The sequence below is a fragment of the Peromyscus leucopus genome, chromosome 5, assembly GCF_004664715.2.
Source record: "Peromyscus leucopus breed LL Stock chromosome 5, UCI_PerLeu_2.1, whole genome shotgun sequence".
NCBI classification, from domain to species: Eukaryota; Metazoa; Chordata; class Mammalia; order Rodentia; family Cricetidae; genus Peromyscus; species Peromyscus leucopus.
The window spans coordinates 116,666,435-116,690,605 of record NC_051067.1 but is presented as its reverse complement, the minus strand read 5'-3'; the positions used below and the strand labels follow the sequence as shown (position 1 = coordinate 116,690,605).

Genomic DNA, 24,171 nt, shown 5'->3' with positions numbered 1-24,171 from the left:
AATTTTCTTTATTGTATCTTTGTAGTTCACTGTACATAGATTACTGTAACCATGTCTATAAGGAAAACACCAAAAAAGAGATGACTCTGTACAGTGCTTTACTACACGTGTGTGACTGAAACCCTTTCATTTTACATCCCCATGCACAGAGAATTTGAATCAAGTTGTGATCACAGTGTTGCTGGAACTTGGCATTCTGTTTTCCTCCCTTAAATTCTACCACAGGCATCTTTTCTGCGACACAACCTTCACAATAGTCGTTTCTAGGGGCTGCATAACACACGCATGTGGCATACCAAAATCCCTGCAGTGTATGCCTTCTGCTGACAGCGGAGACTGGATCTGATTGCCACTGTTACAGACAGGCCTATTATAACTCACTGTCGACATATGTTGAGCGCTGACGACCATGCAGAAGCAGAGCTCAGCTTAGCAGCTTTGTGCCTTTGGCTTTGAGCTTGCTCTGGACAATTTCCCGAGGGTAGGATTCTGTTCGCAGTCACAGCTCCCGAGCCCTTCCCCACATCTATGGGTCTCTGCTTAAAGTGAGCTGTTGGAAGCCACCTCTCTAAAGGCAGGTGGTAATGCGAAGGGCCCAAGATGCTCTTTCCTTCTACTTTTCTCGTAGTAGAAAACATTGATTCTGGCTCCGAGTGGGGCCAGGGTAGGGTGGGGCTGAGGAGATGGAGCAGCTGTGTGGGAAGTGGGGCAGGCAGGAGGCCCCTGGCTATCAGCTTCCATTTGTTGAGAACAGCTGTGGTGTCCTGATTTTCTGTTCTTACTGCTTTCCAGAACCAGCCACATTTGCTTCCGGTCAGAACCCAGGGTTTCCACAGCACCTCAGCAATGCTGTTCCCCCTAATCCAAAATGCTTGTCTCTCCACAATTCATCTTTCAACTCTCAGCCAAAACTCTTCCTCAAATCATTGTCATGTCTGAGATACCCTCTAGCAACCTGCATTTCTCCATCAGAGTGTATGTGGAAAGTCCAAACCAATGTATTCTTTGAATAGTTTCTTTTTTTTTTCCTGTCTCCTCTCTGACAACTAGACTCCAAACTCCATAAGTACAGAGCCTTTCTGATTGGTTGTTGGTGGCTCTTCCTCTTTGGCACAGGTCCAGTCTCATCTTAGACCCCCAACATGTATTTATTAAGCACTAGGTAGATGAGTGCAAAATATCAGTTAAGCAGGCTAAAGAAAAGATTATTAAAAGGGAACAATGAAGTTCATATTTCAGACCACAGCTTGTGAAACTCAAGTTAAAAGTAGATGAACTGGGCAAATAGAAGTCTTTAAAATTACCTGTAATGTCTGCATCTCTCAGAAATGGGACGGACTTCTAATATTTAGCTTCAGATAAAAGCTCCCCTTTTATGTCTTACTGGAAATATTGGGACATGTTTACCATATATATAACTCAATCACTCTATACATTAAGTTTTAGACAGGTTCTTTCAATGTAACCCTGGCTAGACTGGAACTCACTCTGTAGACTAGGCTAGCCTTGAACTCACAGAGCTGGTTTCTGCCTTCCAAGTTCTGACACTGAAGATATGCACCTCCATGCCTAACTTTACCTTAGGTTTTGAGACTGGGTCTCTCATTAAACCTTGAACTATATTTGACTAGACTGGATGGACAAAGCTCCAGGGATCCTCCAGTCTCTGCCTCCCTGGTGTTGGGATTACATGTATGTGCTACTGTTCCTGGTTCTTTTACATAAGTTTGGGGAACTGAACTCAGGACCTCTGGAAGAGCAGTCTGTGCTCTAACCTCTGAGCCATCTCTCCAGCCCCCTTGAATTCAGGTTCTTCCACTTGCATAGCAAGCACTTTAATGAATGAGCCCCAGCCAACAAATTTAAAAAATCCACCTGTCAGAAAAACTTCCTTCTAAAAGAATGCCCTACTTAATAAAAACCCAATCTTGTCCAAATTTCTGCTTGAACAACCAGATTTGTCCCTTTTTATCTCAATTTGAGACTTACAAAAAATGTTCCATTTGCGTGGTGCTGGGTGGGTGACTAGTTTAGACATTTAGGCTTTATAATTTAATGCAGACTATGAAAAGAGAAAAAACAGCTCCTGCCCACCACTGACTCCTGTAGCAGCTCTCAGTTGAAAATGCTGAGACTGAGTTCATCCTGGGCAGCAGCCAAGTGAGACACACACATCATCTACAGCTGTGCTACCACCTGGGGTCTCCATGGAATTCCCCATGTGGACACACATAGCCATGATCAATAGCTTTGGATCATAGGTAAACTGTAATTAGATTATATAGTCAGACATCCCTGAACTTATACCCTGTTGAAGTTTTATTGCTATTTTCCTGACCTTTGAGCCTTCGAACTCAGTTGCTCAGTATGCAGGCAGCCACTCCGATCTCTACAACATCCTCTTCCAGGCTCTCTTCTTCCTATAGGTATCTATGGCTCATGCTCTGCTCTTTAGAAAGTCACCTTCTCTATAGTGAAAGCATGGGTTCACAAGCCAGAGAGCCTGGTATGAACTAAGGCTCTGCTGTCCACCATTTCATGAAGGCCGGGTCTGCCTGCTTGTATAACTAGGTGATGGTTTCAGTCTGCTCTCAGGGAAGTGTGGCCAGGGACTTGAATAGTAACTTCAAATTTGGGCAGGATACATATATTCATCTCAGGACTGAGCAGTAAAAACCTCCCATGCATGGTCTATCACTATTTTCCCATTTTCTAGATAGAATCAAAAGAACAGAAGACTCAGCATGGTGATCAATGAAAATATAACGAGCCTGGGTACTAGAATCTCCTTACAGATGAACATCTTCCTTGAGCTTTTTATGTGAATGAATGAGAATTAGATTTGCATGTGTTAAGATAGTGTAGTGGCTGTTGTGGGAATTCATTCCACCAATAGCTTTGGGGAACAAGCCTTGGGCCATGGCTTCTTGTCTGCGTACATGACCACTTAAGGGGGGGGGGTGTCGCTTACTCTCTTGGGGTGAGGAGAGTGGGTCAGGCATTGGAAAGTGGCTTTCAATTGGTCCCCCATCTGACTTGAGGAGAACAGAAGCTGGATTAGCAGCACATCTCTCTTGCTTTGTATTAGTGAGTCTGTTTCCCCATCGCACCTTTTAATACATTGATTATATTTATTTATATATTTATTTATACACATCTGTGGGCTCTCATATCAAGTGCAGTTAGCATAACACTAACACATTAATTCTGCAAGTTTTAGGACTGCCTTCTTCTTAGGGGATAATAACAGGGAGGTTGAGAGTATCTGATGGGCTGACACATGTGAATTGTCATGCTCAGAGTTAGAATTAAGCCTCCAATATATGTTTATTATCACCATTATCATTAGTATCCTTTAAAAATTTACTTTTATTTTATGTGTGTGAGTGTGTTGTCTGTGTAGCATGTGAGTGCAGTGCCCAATAAAGAAGGAAGAGCTCATCAGATCCCTGAAATAGAGTTATAGACAGTTGTGAGTTTCTATGAGGTGCTGGAAACTGAATGGCGGTCTTCTGCAAGAGCAGTCAATGCCCCTAAATCACCTTCTTTCTAGCCCCACAATTAGTCATCTTCTAAATGAATACTAATGATCTTCAAACAAAGAGCAGGGGCCAGCCTGATGATCTGCAGAGCCACCCCCTTACCTTTTTACTTCTTGCACGTAGTCGGCATTTCTGTCAAAGAGATGGGTCACAGAATCTTTGATGGCTTCATGCTTGAAAGTAGAAGCTGTTCCAAAGACGGTCACGTTGGGGACAGTAGAACATAGCTGAGCCACAGCTTGACCCTGGAAGTGACACACAGTAATCACATGAACACCACCATTCTCAGAGAGGTGTGGCATAACATGGGTCAAGAGCATGGCACAAAATATGACACTTGCAGACACTTAATAAATCTCAACTATCAACAGCCAGTACTGCTGGACAGAAGGCAGAATTTTGCAACTTTGACATAGTTGACATTTTCGAGTTTGAATTCATGTTTTTCAGATAAGACTGCAGGGTATTTATCAGCATCCTTGGCCTCTACTCTCTTGAGGTAATGAACATCTCCAGCTCAACTGTGACAGCCAAACATGTCCAGGCATTGCAGCATTGTCTCCTGAAGGACAAAACCTGCCTTGGCTGGAAACCACTTGTGTGGGGGCAAAGTCAACAGGAGCCAGATAACCCCAGCACTAAAGTTAACTGCTATTTAACCATGCTGAGCTACATCTCAGCAGTCACGCTATCTACTCCACAGGAATCTTGGAGGATGTCTCATTTTGACTCTTAGAAGCAGATTCTGAGCAAACACTTGAATATAAATGTTTTATTTGTAAGATAATCTTAGAAACTAACAGGGTTAATACCCCAAAAGGGAGCCCACAAGATGGTACATCATTTAAGTGCAAGCCTTACAAGACCAAGGACCCAAGTTTGATCCCCAGAATTTACATTCAAAAAAAAAAGGAGGAGAAAAGAAAGAAAAACAGAAAGCTGGGCATGGTAGAGCATGCTTGTAACCTCGGTGCTGGGGAGGCAGAGTCAGGAGGCTACCTAGGACTTGATGGACAGCCACCCTAGCTGTCCAGCTGAACATGTTTCAGGCCAAGGAGAGACCCTTTCTCAAAAGAAATGTGGTTGGTAAACTGAAGAACAACATGTGGTATTGTCCTCAGGAATCCCTGCAAAGAACACATGTGCACATGCACCTATATACATATATGAGCATGAACACGCATACATCCCCCTTACACACAAAAAGACCCAGAAGAACCCAGATGACTTAATCCAATGGTTTAGTTCAACAACATGTGGCACTCCAGAGAAACAAAATCCCCCAAAGAAAGAGCTGACTGCTCATGTATTATCAAATTCATATCTATCATGAACATCCAGAGTTCAGCCTGACATCTCCATGATCAAGAGTCTACCCAACTAATTTCCATCTAATACTGGTGGACCACTGCTTATGTTTAAGTATCTCTTGACACATCTGGTGTGTCTTCATGAGTCAAGTATGCTCCCTGGTTAGACCGAAGCCCACAGACAGCAAGCTTCAGCATGTTGTGTGGGGCAGATATGCATGGCTGATTGCCAGTGTCCCATAGGGAAGGGCTAAATGAGGTATTATACCAGACTGAGGACCTGGGACAAATTGTGAGTCTGACTAGATACTCAATCTTAATCATCTCTCCCCCTTGGGGGCTTATTATATCCAAGGCTAAAGATGTCCAGTCAAATAAAGAAAAGGTCAACATGTGGTTTAAATGGTAAATGGTCTAGGGGGGAATTACAAATGCAGTTAAGAGGTGGGTGATTTATATCTCCTCTACCAATATGGTCAACATTAAAGACATTGAACAAAATTATGTGGGCATGTGCATCTCAAAACTTTCCAGTAAAACCCAATTTCCTGGTAATTAAGATGCATTAAAAGAAACCGCCATCACTCTCAAGCATCCCATTTACCATTTTAAGGAGGGGATTTTTCTAGAGGCATCTGTCACAGCCATTTCTGCCTATCATCTTATTTTTATGTCTTCATGTTGGTGGATAATTCAAGTTGGCAGGTCAGTTTATGGAAATGATATCTTATCACCAATCCTAATTAAAGGCAAGATGGAGAGATTCATAGAATGTCAGAGCTGGAAGAGCACCACATTAGAGATGAGGTAAAGGACCATAGAAAGGTCCAGGTCTCTCAGCTTTTCAGAGGCATAGCTGGTACTCAAACCAAGGCTTCTTGACTCCAGTTATTTCCATTTTCAACTTTTCTATTCTGTCAACTTATTTTGACATTTTAAGCTAAGCAATTGTAGCTTGCTGCCTAAAATAGACATGACAATTTCGCTGGGAGGTCAATATTTCAGAACAGGGACATAAGCCTAAGACTCTACACAGGGCACAGTTCTCTATGCTAAGAATAGTGTTGGTATTTATTTAATGTTTTGTCCCAGATTTCATAGGACAAAGAGGGGGTCTGTCTTCTAAATGAGCATAAATATCCCTAGCCAATGCAGCGGCTCCTTTAAATTCACTGACCTCATGTCAGCCTTGGTTACATCTCTGAAGTAATATGGCTTGAACAGACCCTGGCAGCGATGGAAGAGGTTAGAATTAACTTTAACATCCCTGTAGCCCCTTCTTCCTTCTGTGTTTGGGTAAATGTGACATTTATTCATTCAACTATTTCCCAAATCCCCAATGTTTAGTTCAATGCTATCGACATATGTCTCCATCTGATGGATTCCCTCAAACAACATATCAGATTCATCTGACCCCAAACACAACTCATGACCACCATGAAAATGGACTGATCTTTAAATCAGTGTGTGAAGGATGCTGCAACAGTGGCATGACATGCTGGATGACTTTCTATGAGAGAAACTTCTTTTCTTGAAGTTTGGAACTGGTCCCAAATCTTGGGTTAGGGACCATTTGCAAGGATCTCCCTTTAGTTTGATTGCTACTTCTGTAAAAATCCTGTTACAATTTAAATTTAAAAATTTGCTAAAGGTGTGTGTGTGTGTGTGTGTGTGTGTGTGTGTGTGTGTGTGTGTGTATGTTCAGGGCTTATTTCCCAGTCTGCAGCATGGTTGAGAGGTGGTAACACCTTGAGGTTGGAGCTTACTGGGAGTTTTCATGTTGTTGTCAGTAGTGGTGGCCTTTGATGGGGATGTTGGGACTCTGGACTTTCCTCTCTCTCTCTTTTGCTTCATGACTGATATGGTGTGAGTAGCTTTGTTCCACCATGTGCTCCCACCATGATGATATTATGGCTTAACACAGACCTAAAATGGCAGAATCATTACAACATGAGGGGACTATGGTTGCACATGAGATCTGCTGTTGACCGAAATCAACATATAGGCATGACTCCAAATTGTATCCTGTAACATGAGTATTATATAAGGAATAATATATGGATATAACATATTGCATGACACTATATAATTATAACATTGTATAATTACATATTGATGTTAAATATATTTATACAGTTAGTGTTATATACATAAACACATACACACATAATTAATACATAATATAGAACATTTAGGTGCTAGAGAGATGGTTCAGCAGTTAAAAATGTGTACTGACTTCCTCTTTTTGCCTCCTTGGGCAACCTCATGCAAATGCATCGACAGACAGACAGACAGAAAGACTTAAGATCAATCTTAAAAACTTAAAAATGAACACTTAATTAGCAATAGATAATTAGTATTCTTTTAATAATATCTGTATACTATGTAAGTATGATGTATGATATTATTATAGTATAATACAATATTATCATATATATTATGTAAGTAACAATGGTTAGAAAGCACAAATTCAACTGTTTGTGGCCTTTTAGCATCCCATCAACTCACTGAGATGATGAAAGACCCTCTACGATCTCAATGATTTTTTTTTAAAGTAAATACCATGCTGGGTTCTGTATTTAAGCATTCTCCCTCACAGTTATAGAAAATTTGCTTTCTCTCACTCCCCAGGTAATGCAAAATCAGCAGCTCATTCATTCTTCCGTTCTCTGGCCAGTCAAGGCATTGCAGGGACTCAATAAACACTTGTGGAAGATGGAATGACTTCTCAATAAAAAGGATTTTGCAGTTTACCTGCGGACCCACAGCATAAAATGAACAAGACAATCCATGCTCCTGGCAGCTGCAGTAAATGGAGATATGCATATGCCTGTTTTAATTGACTCTCCTTCCCTCTCAGGGACACAAACATTCTGCTCTAAGCACCCTGCCCTTCTTATGGCGAACAATGCAACAGCAATAGCAGCTGTGCTTCCTTTTATCCCTCCAGGAGCCAGGCACTAAAGGCTTTGTTAAATCCTTAAACCACTCTAAAGCAATTTTTATTTCCCATTTAAGCCTCAAAATGGGCATTCAGAGAGGAACTGGACCTGGCCCAAAGTTATGGGGCCTGTGAATGATACAGCTGTGTGCCCGGACTCTACCGTCACCCATGCTGCTGATCTGTCCAGCTGATCAGGCAGGCTGCTGACCTAGGACCTAACCTTTTCGAGTTCAGTCTTTTGGCATCACAGTGTGATGCTGTCATCTACAGATGTGTTTGACTGCATTCATAATTATCCTCAGATGCCTGCAGCCTGTGGGTCACCAAGTAGACACACCTAGTTTAGAGTCTTGGAGATACTGTAGTTTTGACCTCAATCTCAAAGGTTTTAACTGGTTTGTTGTGGAAATCTGGGTCTCAGGGTACAAGCATGAACAGGTTTCTAACTTCTTTATCACAAGGTTGCTGGAGCTTCCCACCATACCCTAAAATATAGGGAGCAAGAAATCTGGAGACAACTATGAGGAAATGTTTCAGTCTTCACACCTGAGTAACACAAGACAAAATCCTACTGTAGAAAAGCCAGGCGCAGCAAACAAATGGTTAGAGGAGCAGGAGGATTAGCTTTTGGCATAGTCCATACTGAGTACTGAATAAACAACAATCTTTAGCTATAGTTTTGGAGACGGCAAGAAATCCAGAGGAACTCTGGAAAGTCACTCGATGAGTGTTGAAGACATGATCTTATCAAAGCACTGAGATTCAGGATCACCATCAGAGACTCAATGACATGAGAAAAATGAATGGGTGGCTCACAAGGGACTCTCGAATGCAGATGGCATCCACCTCCCCTGTCTTCTTTCTCATCATATGCTAGAACTCTGGCTTTGACGCTAGGGAAAAATACCTATTTCTTACAAAGGGTCACCCTGTCTCTTGCCACAGGACCTTTGGATATACAGTCACTACCGCTTGGAATCCTCTTCCCTGCCATTTCTTCTGGATAATTCCTCATGATACTTTATACCCCAGCCTCCCACTTCCTTAACTCATTCAATCCTTTAGATATGCCGGAAATGCCTGCCTGCTGACTCCACTGAATCAATACAGTGTTAAAAGTCCAATGGCATATTTAAAAACCACGAGGCAGAGTGGTCTAAGACCCTATCGTGTCCTGTGCTTTAGCACATATGCCAAAAATAAGTGGTGTGCATTAAGGAGGAGTGTATGAACATTGAAGGAGACTAGACAGAGAGAAGGCCCCCACCATGTTACATGTTCTTAAATGTATCATATGGTTGAGGGCAAATTAATCTCTTTTTGCCCATTTCACTGTCTTCAAATTGGGAACTTAGCGGGCTGGAGAGATGGCTCAGCAGTTCAGAGCGCTACCTCCTTCTTCAACTGAACCCTAGAAAGACTATCTGAAGAAGTTTCCTAAAGACAATGAAAGTCAAACTAGACCTGGGGCGGGGGGGGGGGGGGGGCGGGGTGCAGGGGTGGGGACGGTGTCACAGGCCATTCATCCCAGCTGCGTGGGAGTGGAGACAAGGAGATTGCAAGTTCAAGGCCCGCTGGGATACAGAGTGAATTCAAGGCCAAGCATGCTGGCAGCCCTGGTCCGATCCCCAATACTATTTAAAAACAAAGCAGGAAGAGAAGACAGGGAAGGAAGTTTCTATCGGCATCATAACCACTTCCAAGTTCACTTCAAAAATAGACTTCTCTTTAGCTCTTTAAAGCTGTTTTCACTTTTAAACAGCTATGGAAACCACAGGCCATTAATGTGGTCAGAGAATGGAAAAGACGGAGCAGAAGGAGCCTGTGAGTGCACAAGGAAAGTGCACTGAGGAAATGAAGAGGGAAGATTTATTCCGAAGAACCATAGGCTGAGGTTTTCCCCTGTTATCAATGCACAGAGGCACAGACTTGCAAAGACCACTGTGTGCTAGATCACAAAGCCCTGGCCTCTGGACACTCACACTCTCCTTATGCCTTTCTTATATAACAATATGAACTGTCACTTTGGGACTTCACAATTGATGCTGCCTTTTGCCTGCTCAACAATTCAGTCCGTTCCATTCTGGGAAGAACATGATTTTCAAATCCCACCTTGGGGACTGCTGTGACTCACCACTAACAGTGGCAAAGCCTGTTCTCTGGGCTCACCCACCACGCTCTAAAGATCAGTCCATTTTTCTTTTCCTTTGTTGTGTTGTCGCAAAGCTGTTGACCTAAATATGAGGCCGATTGGAACAGGTGGGCACTGAGGATTCTAATGGCGTGAAGCTACAGGGGCACATGGGTAGGGGGGAAGAGAGGGAAAAAGTGAAGTAAGTGGGACAATGTATTTTTTTAACTGCTCAAGATGAGTCTGGATCTATTGTGGAATGCTGTCCTCTAAGCTCATCGACCATTACCATCTTCATGAGAGCAGTTGTGACTAAAATAGACCTTCAGGATTGGGCCTGCTTATGTTCCCTTACAGAAGGATGGGCCTGGAGCACCACTGTGTTCTCATTTAATATTCCAGCCTCTCACTCCCACACCCCATTGCTGGGTAATTCTTACTTGGATGCACAGGGTCTTGTTGAATGGTAGACATTGGAAGGTTAATTGGATGGGGAAACTTCATTTGCACAGTGTCTTAGTTTGGGTTTCTATTGCTATGATGAAACACAATGACCAAGAGAAGTTGTGGAGGAAATGGTTTATTTGGCTTATGCTTCCACATCCATAGTTGATCACTGAAAGCAGTCAGTGCAGGAACTCAAATAGGGTGGAAGTCTGGAGGTGGGAGTTGATGCAGAGACCACGGAGAAGTGCTGCTTACTGGCTTACTCCCCATGGCTTGCTCAGCCTACTTTCTTATAGAACCTAGGACCACATGCCCAGGGGTGGCACCACCCACAAGGGGCTGGGCTATCCCCCACCAATCACTAAGAAAAATGCCTTACTGGCTTGCCCACAGCCCCATCTTATGGAGGCATTTTCTCAGTTGAGGCTCCCTCTTCTCTGATAACTTTAGCTTGTGTCAAGGTGACTTAAACTAGCCAGCTCACACAGCTATGGAGAAACCTTCACCCATCCTAAGGCGGGGCTTTCCAGTAGTGTTCCCGAGTCACTAGTGTTCCTGTAAACAAATAAACTCATTGGTTCACCAAGCAAGAAATGAATCTGTCAGCTGGTCCCTACTTGGGTGAGTAGGTGTCTGCTCATACATCCTAAGGAGAAGTTTATACAACAGGATCTCCCCCTTTTTTGTTTCCCCAAAAGCAGTAGACACATTATTTGCAAAGGAATGGTGGGTGCTGTCAGCCTTTTACCCTTTCCCTTCTACCAGTTATATGAATGAGCACATCTCAGAACTAGTACCAGCCATCCTCCTCTTAATAGAGGCCTCTTGAAATGCAGACGCCCAGGCTCCACACAGATCTTCAGTAGAACTGTCCAGACGGGGCACCACAGTCTGAGTTTCACAAGTCTTCTTGAGAGTCAGATGCAGCTCATATTGAGAATTCTGGATGCAAATAATCCTAAGTAGGTAACATCTACTCCGTGTGGGGCAGAGGCAGGAAGAAGCCCACCCAGCAGATCTGAATGGCAGGCCTTCTATTCTAAACCCGAATAGAGCTTGGTTCTTAGTGTATCCTTTCTAGGTTCCCTGGGGGTTCCGATGTGCAGCAGTGCTGGGATCCACTGCCTCTAATGTATTCAGTCGTGGACCTGTCATGCTCCACTTCCTCTTTGCCTAACAGAGGTTGATGTCACAGCCTGTGGGTTCAGTGTGTGGGATGCTGTCAATAGGGACGTGATGGATATAGGATTCTGTGACTCAGACACAGAAAGAAGAAATAAGTCCTTAGCACTAGGAGTAGGGCCTGAAGCTCTCAACCCTTTGGAGGTGTGTGGCCTCTGAATGTATGACCAGGATCTAACAGTCACAGCCTGGCCCCAGCAACCCCCCTCCACCAGCTATGTGCTCAGGCCCAAATGTTTCACAACCTCTTCACTAACCAGGGAACCAAGAAGCATAAGCCTGTGGGGAACTTTTCACGTTCAAACCACAGCCGCTGACTTTGGCTCCTTGCCCATCACCTTCCCAAACTATCTCTTCTGGGATGCCTTCCCAGAGTTCCTTGGAAGAGTTAGCATCTTCTGCTCTGTCCGCACACTCACTGACAGCCCTACCCAATGCCCCTCTTCACTGCATAGAGTCTTCTTTCTCTTCTACCCATACCTCTTCACTCATCTGTCTTCTATCTTTTATTTTTTTGCTTTTTTTTTTTGAGACAAGATCTCACACTGTAGCCTAGGCTGACGCAGAACTCACAGCAATTCTGCCTCAGCCTTCTGAATGCTGAGATGACATGTATGAGCTTCGGTGCTCTATTCTGTCCACATGAGACAGTGCTCCCTGCCAGGCAGGTGGGGAAGATGCTCACTGCAGCAGGGGAGTTTGCTCAGCCTGGGGTACACCCAGAGCAGGAGCTCAGTGAATTCCAGGCTTTTTACTCTTTTTTTTTTTTTTTTTTTTTTTTTTGGTTTTTCGAGACAGGGTTTCTCTGTGTAGCTTTGCGCCTTTCCTGGGACTCACTTGGTAGCCCAGGCTGGCCTTGAACTCACAGAGATCCGCCTGCCTCTGCCTCCCGAGTGCTGGGATTAAAGGCGTGCGCCACCACCGCCCGGCAGGCTTTTTACTCTTATCCAAAGCATGATTCCATTCTTTGTATTGATCTTGGGTCTCGTCATTCCAGGTTAAATGCCTTTTTCTAAGGCACTCTGGGACCTACAATTGTCAATTACAGGGCAATTAGCTAGATTGGAAGGGCTCCATTTATAACCATTGTCACTCTGAAACAGTATCCTACTAGAATTTTATGTGAATTGGAAAGATAACCCTGTACCCACAGAGGTGTGAGTCTGGGCAACTGAAGTGAGGGTATTCTTTGCTTGCCTACGTGAAGCAGGTGTCTTTGTGCAATGTATAACCTGCCCAACTGCACATGACAGCCACATTAACCCACCCTTATAGGCTTCACACTAAGACTTGTGTCTCTGGTCAGCAATCCTTTCCAGGTAGTGGTGGTTATGCACAGCCACTGGAAGACCCATAGCTCACAGACGGCCTCTTTGCCTCAAGATGGGCTCCAGTAACTATGTAGCTAGCATCTTGGCCAGGGAACAGCCAGCCCACCAGATGGCAAAGTCCCCTTACAGGCCTCTAAATCACAGAGAGTCAGAAACCTTCCAAGCTGGCTGCCTTCCGACTGGTGCACCTGGATAGATTTCCGGGATGGCTGTATTTGCATGGTGGGGATGCCAGGTTCCTGTTTCCAGCCAGATGACAATTTGTACCCAGTTTTGAGCTGTGGTTTTTATAAATGCATCTCTTTCCATCCAAACCAAATTGAATTACAATCCGGCAAGGTGGCCAAGTACACCATATAATTTATTCTTGAAATAGGAACGTGGAAAACGCTATTGTTAATTTTTCCTTCATCAATAGATATAAACTAGAAGTGTCCTGGTAAATTGGGTCATACTGTCATTCTGATGTTGAGTGAAGAGAAAGAACTTAGAGGGTGGCCAGAAGGGGAGAGCTTCAGTGAGACTCGGATGTTTGTATCTATTGCACATTCCTTGAGGGACGTGACCTGGTTACTCTGAAAGGTGGCTGTATACATGCTGTTGGGGTAACTGGATGTAACCCACCAGGCAACCATGCAAACAAACTAGACACAGAGGTACAGGGCCTTGTGAGGAAACACAAGCTTGCTTCTTTTGCTTACTTTAGGCTGCAGTCTACACAGCATCTCCTCCCCAAACACAGGGATTTGTGAACCAACTTGCAATGGTGCCTGGCAGAGATCGGATGCTCTTCCTTGGGATGGGGTTTTACAACAAAGCAATCTGCCTTGTGCCCTGCTTTAAATGCCCGCACTTGCTGGAGGCATCTCATTAACCAGAGCGGTTGACTCCAGCTGGAGCCAAGGCTGGCTTCAACACTTTCTGATGTGATGTAGCATTTCATCTGAAAGCTCCTGCCCTGACCATGAACTTCCCCAACTCAGACTGCTGCTCTGTTCCTACCAGCCCTCACAGATCAGTCATGGGGACTCTTCACTGTGACTTCAAATCCTGAGGCTGGGGTTCTGAATGGGGCTGGTCAGGGCCTTTCACTGCTGGAGGTAACATCTGAGGCTCCCAGATCAGACTAGTTCATCAGTTAGTCCTGTAGGGAACTGAGGTGCCATGGATCAGTCTCCAGATCAGGGTTCCCACTGGGGGGCCCAGACCTAGTCACTTCATCTTTCTATGCCTTCATCTTTAGACTAGCTCTCTTTGCAGGCCAGCAAGTGTGCCCAGAGCTCTTTGTCCTGCTGTTTCATTTTAAGGAGAAACTTTCAAAGTTAACTGGATTTCTTTGCAGATACATCATGAGCAAAATTATTTTGTTCTTAGTATTGTTTACTAAGCCTTACTTAAGCAATGGCACCCTTTCCTTATTTTAAAGTCACAGTGGTTCTCAACCTTCCTAACCCTTTAATATAGTTCCTCATGTGGTGACCCCTAACCTAAGATGATTTTGTTGTAACTGTAATTTTGCTACTATTATGAATTGTAATGTAAATATCAGTGCTTTTTGATGATCTTAAGCTACCCCTGTGAAAGGATTGTTTGACCCCAAAAGAGTCACAACCTACAGGTTAAGAAACACTGATCTGGAGTTCCTGCATAGTGCTAGAACACAGAAGCTATTTGTAAAACTTGGAGCAGATAAATGAATGGTTCCATCAATGACAATCTTTCTTTTTTTTTTCTTCTTTGCCATCTCTGTAAAGCAATGTTGTTCCTTTCTCTGTTTATCCCCAGTGTCCCACAAATTTTATGTGTACATGTTTCATTCAGTAAAAATTTATGTGTGCCTTACACATGCCAGTGGGTCATCTACTTACGATTACAGGATTTGCTAGACCCCAGGACACTAAATAGCTTGTTCTGGGGACAGAGTGCCTCCAGGAATACTCCATTACATTTACTATCCTGGGTGGCAAATCACATAAGCAGCCAGAGCACATGTGAGTGGCCATGGTGCCCTTCTCAAGGTAGCTATAGGTGGGAAGTAGATAGTCCTCCACAAGACTCAGCACATTGCCTGGCACCAAGCAACACTGACATCAAAGACTTCATCTCTTATCCTCTCTTTTCAAGAAGATTTTTGGATCAGACGTTTGGGCTTGTCTCCCACACTGGAGCCCAAGAAGGGAGAACATGGAGTATGGAGAGCACAGACTGGAAGATGTGAAACTTGAAAGTGCTCTTGGGTCATTCAGTCCAACCTCTTGCCTATTGAGGAAGAGCTTCCTGACTCAGCAGCCTCCTCTAACAGTTCCAGGAAGAAAACAAATCAGATGAGATGGGGAACTAATGGCCTCCCACATTAGCCCATTCTTTTTTGAGGTGGCTCTGCTATCTCAGAAGTGTTTGTGGTGTGCAATAGACAGCCTCACTGTCGACTGTGCTGCTAGGAAGCATGGCACACAAAGCCAGAGGCCTGTTTGTGCTATACTCTCATTGTTACTGTTATGTTCCCAACATCAATCCTGTACCCTGGGCTTTCTGTCGGAGCCTGTTTATCCCCCTCACCTCTTTCCATGGACTCCTGTCCAGTAAATAACGATCTAGAAGGTGATAATCCTCTTAAATGCACCACAGTAGAACATCAGCAGTTCTAGGTATTTTTGTGTTCACAGCTGCCTTATCTGGATAATAGAATTTGTGGTACACGGATGGATCAGAAAGATCAGAGTAACACTAAATATGTTGAAGGGAGAGTATCATTTGCATAGCATGACTTCGTGTCTCTATGAAGTCACCAAAAGTAGTGTGACTGCTTCCTGGGTGGTGTCACCATTAGAAGCGCTTACCGGCCAGGCTCGGCCTTCTACAGAGGTGCATGAGAGACACAGTCCAGAAGACAGATCTTCCTCAGGTAACCAACAGCTTTCACAAGTTTCCCATTTACTTGCAGCAGAGTGTCTCACATGAAACCCTGTATTTTCAAACCAAATCATGTCTATTCTCTGATGGACATGCAGAACAATATAGCCAGTTGTATAAAGTCAAATGGGCATGTGGCTTTAGGGGCTGGGGAGGCAGGTCAGTGGTTGAGGGCTTGCCTAGCAGATGCAAGGCCCAGGATTTGCTCTCTAGCACCCCCAATAAACACATAGATTTAGGAGTTCACTACCGACATAGTGTGGGGGCAGCAAAACACAATGACTGTTTATCAGAAGCAGCAAGTTACCCAGGGAGAGGTGATGGGTGTATCATTGGTCCCCTTGTCTCCTGACCTTCATTCTTAGAAAGCAGTTGATGTAACAGAAAGCCATGGCTCCCCAGTACAGGAGAAGCTCTGGCCATATCAGTAATTTTTCCTACTATGTGCAAACATTGGAGAATGAAAGGCACCATAGTGCCATGGTGGAAATCTACACTGGGCTCCACTGAGCTTTTTGCAGAAAAGTGTCATTACAAAAGCAACACACATTTGTTGCCATTGTAAAGAACTGCATTCCCAAACTCCAAAAGGCTATAAAAACCCATCAACTATAATGCCGTTCGTCAGAGATAAACACTCTGCCCCTCTGGCTTATTTCATTCTTGTTTTCTGATAATGTGTTTGCTTACCCACAGAATTGGAACTGTAATGAATGCCACTGTGCACCTCAATGTATTTTTTTTTATTACTACGCTTATATTGTATTTTGGTGGATCATAAAAAAATGTTAACACCATCATTTTTAATAGCTGCAGGATATTTCTATTGTATGGCTAAACTATACTTTAATACTATAAACTATAATTTTTTGAATAAATCCATGTCTTACCAGGAAATGTAATATGTATTATTTTGAACCATATTTCACTAAGTATCTTTGTGAGGAGATTTCTGTTACCTACAGAAGGTAGGTTTTTATCTATGACATACAATTTGGGTTTAGTACATTACTTGATAGACTATAAGCGCCTGATGTTTGAGTGAACAGTAGTTGTCGGTGGGTTTTTTCTTCTGATGTGTGTGTGTGTGTGTGTGTGTGTGTGTGTGTGTGTGTGTGTGTGTGTGCAATCACCCCTAATTGCTCTTCCACCATATTCATTCAGGCAGTGTCCCTCAACTAAACTCAGATCTCACTGATACGGGTGGTCTTGTTAGCCAACTTGCTCTGGGGATCGACTGTCTTTACTTCCAAGGGTGGAATTACACGTGGGCTGAGATGCCAACATGTGTCCTGGGTATCTGAGCTTTAGTCTTCACGCTTGCAAAGTAAGAATATAACCATTGAGCAATCTTGCCAACTTCTTGATTACAGTTTCCTTGGGAGAGATCGTCCACTGTTGAAGTGGTTTCCTGTACTTCGTTTAACGTTAGTTAATTAATGTACTTTTTTCTGTGGTGTTGTGGATAGATCCAGGGCCTTGTCTGTCCTTGACAGACTCACCAAGCTCTACCCCAGCACTATGTCCTAGATTTTTATTCAGCAGCCTGACCAGCAGGAAACTGAGTTCAAAAGACTCAGCAAAGTTCTACAGAGATGATTTAGGGCATTAAAACAAAAATTCCCATCTCTTTAGTCTACAGAGGGATAAAGTAAAGCCCACCAGGGGGTACTTTTGCTTTGAAGATACATTTTGGTAGTGGGGAATGAAATACGGTCACCGGCTTAATGGTTGACAAGCTGTTTTAAATAATGAAAACTGTCTACATATGGCTTGTGTTTTGATGATAACATATTCATTTGTTAATTCCACATACTTAATGTATCTGCTGCCAAGTAATTAAAATGCTCATTATCATCACACAGATGTTGTCCAATTAAAACAGGTGAAGTTCATCAGTTTAATGTGATCTAACCCTTGCCCCTCATTCCCTTCTTTACATATACAGTGCTACTCACTGGAAGCACAGAAATGTCTAAGAAAATCCATGCAGCCCAGGAAGATGGATGGGAAATTGCACAATACTCTTGCCTAGCATACAGGGGCAGCCAATGTATACCTGTTAGTGGATGGATGGATGGCTTGGAAGATAAACGTGTGTGTGGGTGATAGATGGTTGGATGGGTAGAGAGATGAATGAGTTGCTAGATGAGTGAATAAATGGATATATAAATGCATATATAGATGAGTGGTTGGATGGGTAGGTTGATGAATAGGTGTACTGATGTGTAGTCAAATGGATGGGTGAAAGGATGGGTAATCAGATGGAATCTGGTGAGGGCAACATTAGAAAGGCAATGTCGGGTATGCAGAGGAAGGAGAAACATGGAAGGCTTCTAAGAGGAGGTAATATTGAAATGAGAAATAGAATTTTCCAGTGGAAGGTCAAATGTGGGAGTATGTGCTAACACAAGGCAAAAGGATGTGCTAGAACAGGGCAAGGACTTGTCTAAAAAAAAAGACTTAAAAATGATAAATAGAAAGTTTAAAAAGAAATGTCCAAGATACATCAGTAATGAGGTAAGAGAGAAAAGTCTACATAGCTGAAATGTTCCCAGACAGAAAGGCAGCACTAGAGATGGAATGTTGATAGAGGATTTACAGGGAGAAATAATTGATTTGACCTTTAGCTGTTCATGGAAGATGAATTCAAGGGCTTGGGTTCCCCTCCAAATGCATTGTAAGGTAAAAATATAGTTGCATATAGTTATTTAAAATTCATCTCAGGAGTAAGGAATGAGTTGGGAAAATGGGAAAGTCTAGAAAATGGCTTTCTCCAGTGAACAACACAACTCCATTCCAGTGGGACCCTTTGAGAGATCATATAAAACATAAAGCAAGGCTCATGGTTCTCCCATTGAGAAGTCTGATTTTTAGTAACCAATTCCCCAGTTGCCATGTGGCATCTCCTGAGGGGTGGTCCTGGGCACACTGACTCCAGCCTGCTCTGAGTATGCACCAAGTTGCACAACTGTAATCAGTCTTGGGGCAGTAAGCTGCTGGATTTGCTGACAGAAGATGGGACTGTCTGTGCTGACCTTAGGATGGGGATGTGGGTATGTCTGCTGCCAGGCTCAATGAGAACAGCTAGATCTCTGTAAGGAAACTGCACCTTAAGAGGGAGAATAATCCTGTTGTAAAGACTTCATGCCATGAGCCATGCCTGCCCTGTGTTTGCTGTGTCCTAAGGCCAGCAGGGTGTTTCCCCCTGCTTTTCACACAACCGTACCTGTCTCTGATTCAGTGTCATCCCTCAGTATGGACATGGGTGTGTTCTGATTATGACTCTGAAATGCCTTCCAATGGTTCATTGTTGGAATCTTTGGTCTCCAGCTGGTGGCACTATTGTGAGAGGCTTTGGAAACGTAGGAGGTAGAGCCTTGCTGGAAGAACAAGGCTACTGGTAGATTGGTCCTTGGTAGTAAATTATCCCTAGCCACTTCTGGTCTTGTTCTCTGTTCCCTGTTCTACTTCGATTTGAACAACCCTTTCTTATTATGTACTCCTGCTGCCATGAGGCTCTGTGTAAGCACACGGAGCCAAGCAACTCCACAGTGCATGGAACTCTGCAGAACTATCAACCAAAAACAGGTAACTCTTCTCTGACAGTGTTTCCTAGGAGATATTGCCAGTAGTTATATTTAATTTTATTTTAGTTAATTAATTAATTTTTCTGAAGTGTCAGCGGTAGACCAGAGGACCCTGTGCATGCTAGGCTAGCTCTTTACTTTTGAACTACATCCCTAGTGCTGTGTCATATTTTCATATGGCAGTCTGACTAGTAGGAAATTGAGTTAAAAGGCTCAATAAAGTTCTGAAGATATTGTGTGTGTGTGTGTGTGTGTGTGTGTGTGTGTGTGTGTGTGTACACATTTATTCATTACTCATGCATATTATAGTAACAAACAGAAGTTGTATATGTGAAGATATATTTATTTTTTATTTGGCTAAATGATAATCCCTGAAGACAGTGCTTGATTTATTTTCCAGATACCTTGTATGCTGCCTAGCACATAGTAAATAGTAAAGATCTACTGGGTAAAGTCCACTATTCACTCCATGAACTTGCTGTGAGAGGAAGGCAGAAGCAGCCTTGTCCTTCCACTGTCTCTCTGCTATCCAGCAGGTCCAGGCCCTGGTGAGTAACACAGAGGAAGGTTCATCTCTACTTGGCTCTCTGGACAGCCCAAGTCTTAGCACTGAACGTGCAGCCTTTCTCTCACCTTGGGGTAGACTGTGGAGAGCACGGCTCCCTCAGTCACTGCTCTTGAAGCTTAACATACTTGCCTTCCTTAATGCATTCTTGACTGGACCTGTTCCTAATCACATCAAATCCAGGCTTACTGCCTGGCTGGTGTAAATAATCCCCTGGAAGGTTTAGAACTTTCTGTGGGAAGACTCACAGGTCCTTGGGAAATAAAGACTACCAGATAAAATTTGTATTTGTTCAATCTAGTAACAGATAGATTGGTCATCTGTTGGGGCTCTGGAGAAGAGGGAAGTACTATGCCTACCCCTCTAAACAGAGATGGCTTGGTGCATGCCTTCCACCTTGTGTATCCTGATGCATTTCAGTCCTGCTCTCCCACTCTCCAAATGGCTTCTCAGAGGCCAACACAACCCCACATACTATCAGAAAAGACAGCTTGTAGCAAGTTCTCCTCCATACCCCAAAATAGGTAAGTGGTCAGAACAGATGGCTAAACCTGGACCTTCTGTCTTCTCCCTTCTTCTCTGACCTATATTTCTTGTTTAAAATACTGGCTTTAAAGAAGACCCACCAAGTGTGGATTTTACCTCCATCCTTGCCATGTGCCATTTATGCTGTATCTTGCCACATGAGCATTTCTGTACATGTGGCTTCACTTTAGTCACTCTCAAGTATTTTAAAATTTCAAGACACATCAGTGATCATAGTACCTCCTGAAGTTGTTGTGAGCATAAGTAAAATAAGAAAATCCACAGCAGCATGCTTGTGTGAAGTTGAGGGAAGAAAATACATGAAAATACATATTATACATACCAATTTACCTAGGGTTACATTTGGCTGTGAAATGTTCCTTATAGACTCATATATTCAAACACTCAGTCCTTAGCTAATAATGCTAGTTTGGGAGGTTGTAGAAACTTTAGCAAGTAGATCTTAGTTTGAGAAATTGTCACGGGGGAAGGAGTACTTATGACTTACATCTTTGTTCAGTGAGATGAGAGTTTGTGCCTATGGCTTCTCCATGATGACAGACTCTGCCCTTAAACCATGAGCCACAATAAGCCCTTCTTCCCTTAAGTTGATTCTTGTCAGGCATGTGATCACATTAATGAGAAAAGTAACTAATCCACCTAGTAAAATCTGAAAAAGTACCTTTTGGTGTTATTTTGACATTCATTTACCCATCAGTTCAATATCAAAGATTTTCCAATAAAACTTAATTGGTGGAACTGGGAGTGTGGAGAGGAATTTGGAGAGGCCTGTATTATACGGGATGGGGGATCAGGACCCTCATGATGTGACACCATCCACCTTTCTCATTTGTCAGCCCCTGCCTTTCAGCCTTAGCCATATCTAATGTTTGCAGCTCCTTGGAAGGATCGTGTGATCCTGGGCTTTGGTGCTACTGCTGGTTACTTGAAAACTACTTACTCTTAAGAATGGCTGACATATTATCCCTTCACACTCCAAGCAATTAACCATTTTCTTCTGAATACTTCCATTGGCTCTACTCTTGCAGCCCCCGCACTCTGACCATTTAATTGCTTATTGGTGTCCTCCACAGACCCAGTATCCATCTCAACGCAAGGACTGTATCTTCCAACCTTTGTTTTTACAAAGCGTTGTATTGAACGTGTTCCAATGAAAGCATCCATCTGTGTAAACACATTTCAATGGACTCAGGTTCATTTAGCCTCAGACAGTTTTTTGTTATCCTTGGAAAACAGAAACTACCCTGATTTTGAAAGACCTAGGTAGCTTCCTTTGCTTTCCAAGCTTGGGTGCCATTTGAAATAAAGTGAAATTCACACTTGTCCTTGCATGAGGATGGGCTCCCTTTTCATCATCATATTTTATTTTATTTTATTTTATTTTTGGTTTTTCAAGACAGGGTTTCTCTGTGTAGCTTTGCGCCTTTCTTGGAACTCACTTGGTAGCCCAGGCTGGCCTCGAACTCACAGAGATCCGCCTGGCTCTGCCTCCCGAGTGCTGGGATTAAAGGCGTGTGCCACCACTGCCCAGCCCCATCACCATATTTTAAATGCTGGCTAAACTCAGGCTGGTCATCCTCAGAGGATCAGCTCCCAGGCTCTCCCAATTATGCAAGAAGCCCTGCTTTCTCTTGTGATCTAAACATCTATCCCAGCTTCCAAGAGCAGGGTTTCTAAGGGACAGAGTGACTGCTTGGTGGATTATAGCTGTGCACCATTATTTCTTACTCACATATATATTCTTCATTTTAGAGCCTGTGTTTAGTTTTGCTTGGAAGAAGAAAATACTAGAGACCAATCACAGTTATAAAACCATGCCATTTAGTAATGAATGTATTTACTCGTTCGGTAACAGGGGAGAGTGGTTAGGGCTCTATACTTAGCAGATGAAGGTTCAATTTCTGGCTTTACTATTTGCTGATTTATAGTCTTTCTTAGTTCTCTAAATATCAGCTTACTCATTTGTAAAACGAGAAAACCCAGGTAATACATACTAAGTAGGCAGTGAGGGTCTGGCACACAACATTCTCTTAGCTATTTTTGACTGTAGTATTGAAAGTAGTCTTATTAGACTTTGCAGCATGGATTTAAAGAGGCAGATATTATATGCATGCTTGTTTTACTTTTTCCCCCTGTCAGGTTAAATTGGGTTTACAATAACTCCAACTTCAAACCTTACACTATGTGAATGTAAAACTTAACCATCAAATCAAATGGCCTTGTATGCAGCAGTAATGTGTTTCTTAGAAGCATTGGGAGATATTCATACAGAACTCCAGGATCAGCAGAGGTGCCCATTTGTATTCTACCCTTGTTGACTCATTTCATAGGGCAGATCTTTCCTCCCACTGCTTGGCACTCTTTGGGCAGTGGAGAAGTAAATTCCCACTTGCTCTTCTCTCTCATGAATTCTGAGGCTTGGGAACTGTACAGGGATGCCTTCTTTATCAGAGAATTGACCAAAATGGCCCATCAGGCTGTCAATTTAATACTTTGGTGGAAGCCCAAATGGCTTAGAGTTCATCAACTTCTTGGTCCACCCATTTATTCAATCCATTAGAATTCATTAATTTCCAATGCTGGGCGGTGGTGGCGCACGCCTTTAATCCCAGCACTCGGGAGGCAGAGGCAGGCGGATCTCTGTGAGTTCGAGGCCAGCCTGGGCTACCAAGTGAGTACCAAGTGAGCTCCAGGAAAGGCGAAAAGCTACGCAGAGAAACCCTGTCTCAAAAAACCAAAAAAAAAAAAAAAAAGAATTCATTAATTTCTTTTGTACACTCAGCAGAGTTCTGGAGTGTGTTAATATTCCAAACCAGAGATCTTAGTTAGGGCATGCAGCAAGACCTAAATGAAGTTCATGACTGAGGGATATCAATAGGTCAGGCAGTTTGTATGAGGCACGCATGTGGTGCCCATTAGAATATCCTCATTATTTCTGTAGTCTGGGTTCCTGGGAAAGGACTCTGTGGGGAGACTTGAGGAATATGTGTAAAGGGGTGACAGAAAAACAGGGGCAGGCAGAGGGAGAAGCTAAGCTGTGGTGTGCTTGAGAGATTCTCTAGCCAGCTAGCTGCCAGAGGAGATCTGAGACTGGACTAGCTAGGCCTTCAGTGTTGTTTCTTCTGAGGCAAGACAACTGGTGATTCAATGTAGGCTGCCCTTGCTACAAAGGGCAGAAATCGTTCACAATATAGCTCCATTGCTTTCAAGGCTATTCCCAGGGAAAGTTGCAGTCACCAGCAGCCAATTCTCCTGACAGTTAGAGGCCATGAATACCTTCATCCCAAAGAATGTTCTAGATTTTATGTCATAGTACTCAGTGCAATTTTATTAGGCAATTTATATTTATGTACAATGTGTTAGGCATTCTTCCATTTTTTTGCACCAAATGGTACATTAAAAATCTCACAATATTTTTGAGTGAAAACAATAGTGACTACATTATACATGGAAAAGTAAAAGACAGCTAAATAAGCCATGAAAACCAGTACTCTAGTTCAAAAGGTCTCTAGAGATTGAATGCTTAATGACAATTACTAATTATCTTTCTAATTCTAAGAATTTAAAGAATGGGGTCATAGTAAGGATAAAAGAGGTGGCAGTAAGGAGATTAATAGATAATAAAGTTTTCACACCCGAGTTAAAGATAGCATCCTAAAGAAAACACAGA

General features: G+C 43.1%; 1 protein-coding gene across 1 annotated transcript in view; it reads right to left on the bottom strand.

Moving 5' to 3' along the window:
* The window catches only part of Vat1l (vesicle amine transport 1 like), a 162,506-nt gene that overhangs the window by 90,223 nt on the left and 48,112 nt on the right, over positions 1 to 24,171 (bottom strand). The window contains exon 4 of the mRNA XM_028862516.2: positions 3,645 to 3,787. Within this exon, the coding sequence (XP_028718349.1) occupies positions 3,645 to 3,787 (143 nt within the window). The remainder of the gene's footprint in view (positions 1 to 3,644; positions 3,788 to 24,171) is intronic.